Below are 9,304 nucleotides of genomic sequence, written 5' to 3' on the forward strand. Positions count from 1 at the left end.
TATATATTTATATATATTATTATTATTAAATGAAAATTTATAAATTGCTTTTTAATAAAATCTCAAAAGCGCCTACAATAAGTGCAAGAAAAAATAAATAAGACAAAAGAAAGTTGATTGTCATTCAGTAAAATGTCAGAACACATATTTAACACAAAATCAATAAATAAATAGATGACCAAAAAGAAGTAATACTAATTCAAATGACGATTTTTAGGATTTATCCACACAAGTTACTAGTTATGTAAAAAAATTCAACGCAATAATCAACAAGCCTCACAACGAATTATTAACCGACACAAGAATTAAAACAACCTAACGATAGTACCGACTAATAAAGAACATAAAAAATAAAAAAAAAACAAAAAAAAAATTATTCAACATCACCGGTCCAGCAACAGCAAAATTTCTTTTACCAGTCACCAAACGGGTTTGAGGAACGTCCAGCAAATTCCTATTTTTGGAATTCAATCCTGGATAACCAGACGTTGAATCACGTTTAGTCAATCTACCGACCAAGTACGGAGGAGCACGCCCATTTAAAACTTTGAACATCAAAACAGCAATCTTGTAAATAATTCTCTTTCAATCGGAAGCCAGTGCAGATCCCGTAAAATCGGCGTCACATGATCAGATCTAAAACCTCCGACAACTAGATTGGCCATGCGATTTTGAATTGACTGTAGTTTGGAGATTTCCAACATGGAGACACCGTAAAAAAGCTGTTGCAATAGTCCAGCCTCGAGTGAATAAACGCGTGAGCCAAACTCTTCAGGGTAATCTCATTAAGTGAATTTTTTATAGCCCTCATCATGCGAAGTTGTCGATGACATTCACCAGTTAGCCACTTTATGTGGCACTCCATTGTCATATTACTATCGAATACAACACCAAGATTACGAGCAACTTGACATAATTCAATCTTACTGTTGTTAATCTCAATCGAAGTGAAATTTAATTTGTACATTTGCTGCCACGTACCAATTGGCAATAACTGGTGCTTGATCATCCAAGAATCAATCGCCTCCATGCACCGACCAAATCTATCAACAAGAGCTTGAAATGAAGTAGCTAGACCACTGACAATGATTTGTATGTCATCTGCAAACCCATGATGCTTGAACCTGAATGAATAAATGATGTCGAAAACGTCAGCAGTATATATATAATCTTAGCCTTCACATACTTACAAACAAGCAAAAAGCGTTCTTAAACTTTGGTTTAAATTTACAAACATATTAACGCCAAACATTCGGTAGAATTTATAGAATATTGTAAATATATATATATATATATATATATATATATATATATATATATATGTGCAGTAATATATAAATATATATAAATATTAAAAGAGAAATTTACATAATACAAAAATAATTAAAAATTTTATTTGTTTGCTCATATAAAAAAAAAAATAAATAGAATAACATTGTTTCATTGTTTTTTTCAGACAATTAAATAAATTTGGTTTCATTCTTTCAGTTTCACCGCCGTGTTCATCAACCGAGTACAACACCACTGGCAGTGGGTTAGCTTCGATCGGCGCTGTACAACAACAAACAACAGATGCAACTGTTTGCAGAGCTCAGTGCACACTGGATGCTACTTGTGTGTCCTATCAAATAGAAACCTCAGGAACGTCAATCATCTGCTGGTTCCAGAGAAGCTCAGCAAACCTTCAAAATAGATACAGCAGACCAAACGTCATCGAATACATTAAATATTGCGCCAACCCGACCACCTCTGTTTCAACAAGTACGTCGCAGTTGAGAATAATATTTCGTGCAAAATAATATAATTTTCCATAATTTAAATTTTTTATCAAAAATTATAATAAATGAACAGGTCGACTTTTTCACCCATACCTTTTACTCGCTATTTTATTTTTCTTTTATTCGGCAAAGTAGCAGTACGTCTTTAACGACTAAAATGTGTTTTGTGAATTATCTAAAAAAACACTTCGTTTGCAATATTGCCTACTAAGCAAACAAACGCACTAAGTTGATGTCCCTACTCGAGCTGCTGGTAAGTCCCGAAAAGGTCGAAACACATCTAGCCTGAAACAAACGCGTCTGGTTGTGTATTCACGATAGTGCAGCTTTGGTCGTAGTTGGAGGGGGTGTACGTTATATACTCGTACTGGCCGACTATTTTTGACGGTATCTATTGTATATACTGTATAGTATATAGCATCATATATATTGTTATAACCGCGGGAATGATAGAATAGCGCTGTATAACTTGTTATTTGATTGTTATTTTTCTATGCCATATTTTTAATCTTTGGAAAGGTTGTAAAATTGCGTCTCTGCTAAATTTGACTAGAAACATGTCTTCCAAAGTTCAATGGTAAAGATTGAAGTAGAAGTTGGGGTGCGTAGCGAAGTCGTAAATGTGATTTATTTAGTTAATTGGATTAATTTATTGTTTCTATTATTGCTGGTATTCAAATGAACGTTCAACAAAGTTTGCGTTTGAAAAAGTTGTGTTCATCCTACGGATAAACAAACTCTGGAAACTACAACACGGTGTTGGAGATATAGAGATTATTGAAATTATAACATCGGTGTTGGTAATTACGAGGCCAAAGAGTTACAACAATATAATATATATACTTAGGCTCTGAAGATGGCATTTCTGCTGAAGCTGCGCTGTTAGCCATGTTACAATGAATAAATAGGAGTTGCAAAAACGACATTGTCTTGAGTCTTTCGGCAAGAAACTACTTAACTCCAAATTGCTAGCAATTTTCAACACCGTTTGCACCAATAAAAACCTTTTTTCTAATTATATATAAATAGGGTTAAAAAATATAATAAGTAATAAAACTTTAAATGGTGTTGTTGGATCAAAGGAGAAAAAAACCAACATGATCGTTTTTTGCTTGAAAGAGGGAGAAACTGATAAAACCAGAATAGAGAAAATAGTTAAACACTTGATAGGTGGGGCATGTGAGTAAAAAACGTGATAAAAATTTCTCGTCTTGGAAAAAAAAGTTACAACTTAACACGTCCGATTTGGATTAAGTTTGATAAGGCTCGATGTAAGGAATTTGTTATTAGAAATAGTTACTGACTAAAATTTATTGGTGATAATTTTCTTGGCATTGGTCTGAACCATGATCTTACATGTGAACAAAGGAATTAGTTAAAACAGCTCGCCAATAATGCGAAAAAATTTGAATCAGAGGATAAAGATGGTTTTTTTATACCGAGTGAGAGAGAAAATTGTAAGTTGGAAAGTGGTACGTTTTTCCGTAAGAAATCAACAAATTTAATTAATGGACTTGTTGACATTGTGTGGAAAAGTTATTTAAAGTTTAAAATGTGGATTTGGACAAATTTAAACATGTTAATGTAAATTGTAAAAGAATATAGAAAGATGGCAAAAATGGATTTGCCGAATGTCAGGTCTATTAATAATAAAGTTGGTTATATTTATGAATTGATTTTTGTGGGTCTTGACATATTTGTTCTTTGTGAAACATGGCATGGATTATAGGGTAACATTATTATTAACTTAGTTATGCCTTCTGGTTTCTAATTTGTGGATTTTGTCAGATTATATGGTCCGGGTCATGTTGGATTAGTGATTTATTTTTGAAAGGAATACAAACAGAAAAAATCTTCTTTTGCATACAAAGTTTGAAACTGTCGCCATCAGACTAAAAATTGGAAATGATCAGTTTTGTTTAGTTGGAATCTACATACCTGGCTCAGATCAGATATCTGCATTATTATTTGAAGATTTAATTACTGCGTTGGAGTTTATTACAATCTCGAATGCACTAGTTGTGCTTATGTGTAAATTCAATATTCACATAGAGAGAGGCAATTGTCCTTTTGCTCTGCGATTGTTTGAGACACTTGAAACATTTCAACTGATAAATCATGTTTCAACTGGTGAATATAGTCAATTAACAAACGCTTTTCTCGAGAGGCACGCTGGATTTAGTGATTAGTTTGCATAACCAGCAACGAAAACAAAGAAGTAATAAAAACTAGCATTGTAAATAGTGACAAAGAAGAATATGATACTATCGATGAAGAAAAGGAGACCAAAGAAGATGACCAGCTAATAAAGAAACCTGACACTTAATTTCCATCTAAGTTCACTTTGACAAAGTCAATCTCCATCTAAATTCATTTTGACAAAGTCAATATTTCCCTATATAAACCGCAGAAAGCACTGATGATGATTCATTCGGAATCGAAATATGGCCTTATTTGCAGCATGAATTCGGAAAATAAGTTTATTTTGAGTTTTAATAAACTAAACGTTCACCAAAAAATTTAGTGATAAAAATTGAAAAAACGAACTACAAACATATTAACGCCAAACATTCGGTATAATTTATAAAATATTATATATATATATATATATATATATATATATATATATATATAGAATAACATTGTTTCATTGTTTTTTTCAGATAATTAAATAAATTTGGTTTCATTCTTTCAGTTTCACCGCCGTGTTCATCAACCGAGTACAACACCACTGGCAGTGGGTTAGCTTCGATCGGCGCTGTACAACAACAAACAACAGATGCAACTGTTTGCAGAGCTCAGTGCACACTGGATGCTACTTGTGTGTCCTATCAAATAGAAACCTCAGGAACGTCAATCATCTGCTGGTTCCAGAGAAGCTCAGCAAACCTTCAAAATAGATACAGCAGACCAAACGTCATCGAATACATTAAATATTGCGCCAACCCAACCACCTCTGTTTCAACAAGTACGTTCCAGTATTAACCAAATTTTAGATTGTCTTAGCATTTTTTTTATAGTTTTGGATTTGTTCACAACTCATCTTAACTCATCTTAAGTGCAGTTGTGGTTTATATAGCTATATAAACCAAAACAAAACTGAATCTAACTTCCCAACCAACCCAGCCGTCCATCCTCTCGAGGTCAGTAAATGGGTAGACGACGTAAGTTGTCGCTTGTTGGCCGGCGAGAGAGATGGCTCAGTGGTTCAAATGCGAGCGGAGTCTAACATCTCACTGGCTATCATATACGCTGAGTATATGATGCGGTGCTTGCGCGTGCACATAAATACATGTGTACGTCGTTTGAAAAGGATAAACAGCCTTTTTGGCTATGATGGCTGCTTCAAATCAATGAATGAAGAACATAAAGATATCAATTGATAATATATATGTAACATTGTGGGTGGTTCTGCGTATGTCAGAGCTGCATTAATAATAAAAAATACTATTTTTTGTTGTAAAGTTGACTGTACTGATTGCTTCTAATTTCAGGATTAGAATAATATATAATTTGTTGTTAAAATATCTGAATTATTGATAATTTGTTGATAAATTAGTTTATTTAAATTTAGTTGACGCGTTGTTTTAACGCGTGGTTTTGTTCAGCTGAATTCTCAAGTGGCTTTGTTCTGGTATAGTAAAAAACATATTTTTACTAGTAAAAAAATAAAGTATTTTTCACCTGTGCGTTATGAAAACACGTCAAAACTAGAAAGAAGTTGTATGACAGCTGAAATGACTTCAACGTTTTCAATGCCAGTGCTTGTTTGATGGTATACTTGTCCGATGAAGTATATTATGTTAAATGGCTATGAGACAAATGTATAAAAAATGTTTGTGAATTAAAATCGTTGTCTAAATCTATCGACGCCATTATTAATACGCGTAATGCAAAATTAGACAAAATTAGTGAATAAATAAAATCACAGTTGGATGGAACTGATTTTTAAATATTGAAAAAAATCGATTGATGATATCGGTCATTCGTTTAGTGAAGAAGTTGATAAAATCTGTTAAATTAATTTTACAATGAAACCCCAGTTAAATTTAATAAAATACCGCCGGAATAAAGGTTAAACTAGCCTGCAGACAGATGGAAAGGTATTACAAAAATCGCTTGATGACTGATCATCGAAATAACTTGTTGGTTTCTATGAGGGCAAGAAATAAATTCAATAAAATACCGCCGGAATAAAGGTTAAACTAGCCTGCAGACAGATGGAAAGGTATTACAAAAATCGCTTGATGACTGATCATCGAAATAACTTGTTGGTTTCTATGAGGGCAAGAAATAAATTTTATTCTGAAAGCGTACATCTTATCGGAGGAATTTACTTAAAACTAATCATTGTTCTAAAAATCGTTGGCAGATTGTGAACAAGATTTCATGTAGAGATAAAAAATGCAATAAATCTGATGATGATGTCAACCTTACATCTTCGTAACTCATGCGGTTTTTTACGGATAAGAACATCAGCAAGATCATTATGTCTACTAACGTTTCAATTCCGTCGGCTGATGACAGTCATCTTTCAAATCTTGTTTTAATATCAATTTTTTTCAAAAATTTCAGAAAATGAACTTAGAGATATACTAATCAATTCGCCTTCAAAAACAAGTTCACTAAACACTTTGCCAACGCACTCTTTCACGAAACACATAAATTTGATTATTTGTTTTTTTTTATAAGTTTTTTCAACTTTTGCCTGCTGTTAGGTGAATTTCCTGCAAGTTTCAATCTTGCCATAGTCTTCCAGAATTTTAAAAAAGGCCAATTGTGATGGAAATGATGTTGCAAACTACCGACCGATATCGAACCTTCTATTCATCTTAAAAATGATGGACCGTGTTGTTTTCGAGATTCTGCTAACCATTTGACAAACAGAAATCTAATGCCTTTGCATCAATCAGGTTGCAGGCGGTTTCATTCAACAGAAACTGCACTACTGCATGTCCTATCAAGTTTGTTTGCTGCTACAGATGCTCAGAACATATCATTGCTATCGTATCTGGACATGCCAGCGGCGTTTGATTGCGTCAACCAGGAGGTTCTTTTAACAAATTTGCGTCATAATTATGGCACAACAGATAATGCACATAAATAGTTCAGATCGTACCCATCAAATCGCACACAACAAGTTTCATTTAAAAATTGACTATCTGAAATTTCAATTACTGCATCAAGGATACCTAAAGGCTCAATTTTGGGACCCGTCCTTTTTTGCTGTTCACGTCGGACATTACCAAAATAATCAGCTCTTATGGTTTCGTCTGTCATTCGTTTGCTTTAAATTTGCCCAAAAAGCTACATCAACTTTTCATCTCAGGTTGAATGATTTGAATTTGCAGTCTGTGCCAGTTACGCGTTTGCAAATTAGTTTAAGTGACATTGCAGTTGCTGGTCCCGCTGTTTGGAAGAGTCTTCCACCGGCGTTTAGAAAGATCTAGACTTTCATTGAAATTATTTAAGAAAGAATTGATAGTATTTTTATTTTCTTTTAAACTGTGACATTTGTGATTTTTTAATTTTTGTGTTTCATATATAGTCACGTACGTTTTGTGTTTGAATGTGAGCGCTCACGAAACAGTTTTAATTAGCGCTAACAAATTGCTCTTAATAAATAAGGAAAATAATAAATTTATTTATTCATTTCCAGCCACATCGACTTGCCCCAGCTACGTCTACGTAACAACCGGCGCCGGCAGCTCGTCAATAAACGCACAGCCGCAAGGACAGTCAACTGACGCCAGTTGCAGGCAAGGTTGCACTGCTGATCCTACATGCCTGGCCTATCAGGTTGAAACTAATTCTGCCAATGTCCAGTTTTGCTGGTTTCAAAAAAGTTCAGCTGACCTTCCAAACAAATATTATCAGCCGAATGTGATTGAGTATACAAAAATTTGCTCCACCTCGACCTCTACCTCAAGTAAATCATTCAACAATAACGTACTAAAAATTTTTAACGGTGATTTTTCTATTTTTCTATAAAATTAAAAACGCCACACTCAGACATATGCGTGACTCAGTATGTACAAGGAAACGCAAATGAAGCTACATCGGGAGCCATACCACTCGCCACATCATCGGACCAACAATGCGAACAGGCATGCACTAACGATGCAACTTGCAAATCTTATCAGTTAGATAGCACTGCTGGAGGTACGAGATGCTGGCTGCAGAAGAGTGCAATCCTTAATTATTACGACGTTACCAATATCATTGAATATTTCAAAACTAACAACTGCACGTCAACAACGACTCGGCCGATAACAACTCCAACCACCACATCAACCACCACATCAACTACGACAACCACCACCACCGCAAGTCCTGGTAAATGTTTTGATACATTCATTTTTACCATAAACAAACTACTCTGAAATTCATGATACTATCATCTACAATATAATATTTTTAACACTATTCTCAAATAATGGATGCATTGAAATGCTTTGTTTTTCCAGCGGCCTGTCCAGTAATTTACGAAGTTCCAACACCGAACCAGGTCTCTCTCGGCTCAACCCTTCGAACAAGCCTGACGAGGAAATCATGCGAAGGAGAGTGTTCCTCCAATCCTTCATGTGTTTCATACCAGCTCGAAGTAAATGCTGGAAATGTTATTTGCTGGCACCAACTTACAGCCAGCAACCTGGCATACACGTACGTCACCAGCACAATAACTGAATATGTTAAGCGATGCGTTAAAGGTTAGTTAATACAACTATATAGTGAGTTATTATATAAACAATGCATTTTATAAAATTCAGAAATGTAATTAAATTATGTACAGCCTGCACAAACAAAAACTTTGTCGAGTCTACATCTTACGTGTCCAGAGGAGCCACTCAAACAGCTGGAAATGCAGCCCAATGCAGAGACACGTGCTTCAATGACGATAACTGTTTGTCCTACCAGGTTGATAACCAAGGGTCCTGTTTCATCCAAAGAGGACTCAATCCTTTCGTTGAATCCAACTTGTACGACAAGAATCCTTCGATCACTGAATACAAGAAAGTCTGCGGTGTTTGGCCAAGTACATTATCTTATTAATATATGTATATATATACACACACACATACACTACACACACACATACACTACACACACACACACACACACACACACACACACACACCTATATATATATATATATATATATATATATATATATATACCATATATTTTTTTTTATTTATTTTCTCAAAAAAGAGGAGTAAACTAAAAAGCAACCAAATGCTTGTAGGAAAGTCACCCTATCCAAATGAAATTAAAATTGATCAACATAAATTAAAAATTAAAGTAGTTCAACAAAAATCAATGATTAAATTAGTTCGAAATAAACGATACATGGGGAGTATATCCTTTAGTTATTACGATTGTTTCCATTATTGTTAATAATATTTAATGTAAAATAATCAAAACCTAACTATTAAACACAGATAACCAATAAAGATAATAAAAATTCAATAAGTACATAACATTATTTAAATCCAGTAAATTCAAATAATATTAGATAAAATATT

The 9,304-nt window shown here is 34.0% G+C and overlaps 3 protein-coding genes across 3 annotated transcripts in view; all 3 read left to right on the forward strand.

The window, feature by feature from the left end:
* HELRODRAFT_169095 (hypothetical protein) overlaps positions 1–1,799 on the forward strand; it is a gene marked incomplete at both ends in the record, with an annotated part of 9,050 nt that extends 7,251 nt beyond the window's left edge. Inside the window, one exon of the mRNA XM_009014925.1 lies at positions 1,489–1,799. Within this exon, the coding sequence (XP_009013173.1) occupies positions 1,489–1,799 (311 nt within the window). The remainder of the gene's footprint in view (positions 1–1,488) is intronic.
* Positions 1,800–2,875: 1,076 nt separating this feature from the next.
* On the forward strand, positions 2,876–5,161 carry HELRODRAFT_169096 (hypothetical protein; the record flags this gene model as incomplete). The annotated part of the gene is made up of 3 exons (XM_009014926.1): positions 2,876–2,957; positions 4,474–4,746; positions 4,905–5,161. 3 exons carry the CDS (start codon positions 2,876–2,878, stop codon positions 5,159–5,161), a joined length of 612 nt encoding a protein of 203 aa, XP_009013174.1.
* Positions 5,162–6,871: 1,710 nt separating this feature from the next.
* Positions 6,872–9,304, forward strand: part of HELRODRAFT_190729 (hypothetical protein) — a gene marked incomplete at its 5' end in the record, with an annotated part of 7,237 nt that continues 4,804 nt past the window's right edge. The window contains 5 exons of the mRNA XM_009014927.1: positions 6,872–7,049; positions 7,438–7,707; positions 7,791–7,940; positions 8,246–8,488; positions 8,572–8,814. Coding sequence (XP_009013175.1) covers positions 6,872–7,049; positions 7,438–7,707; positions 7,791–7,940; positions 8,246–8,488; positions 8,572–8,814 — 1,084 coding nt within the window. The remainder of the gene's footprint in view (positions 7,050–7,437; positions 7,708–7,790; positions 7,941–8,245; positions 8,489–8,571; positions 8,815–9,304) is intronic.

The sequence above is a fragment of the Helobdella robusta genome (assembly GCF_000326865.2).
Source record: "Helobdella robusta unplaced genomic scaffold HELROscaffold_14, whole genome shotgun sequence".
Lineage (NCBI taxonomy): Eukaryota > Metazoa > Annelida > Clitellata > Rhynchobdellida > Glossiphoniidae > Helobdella > Helobdella robusta.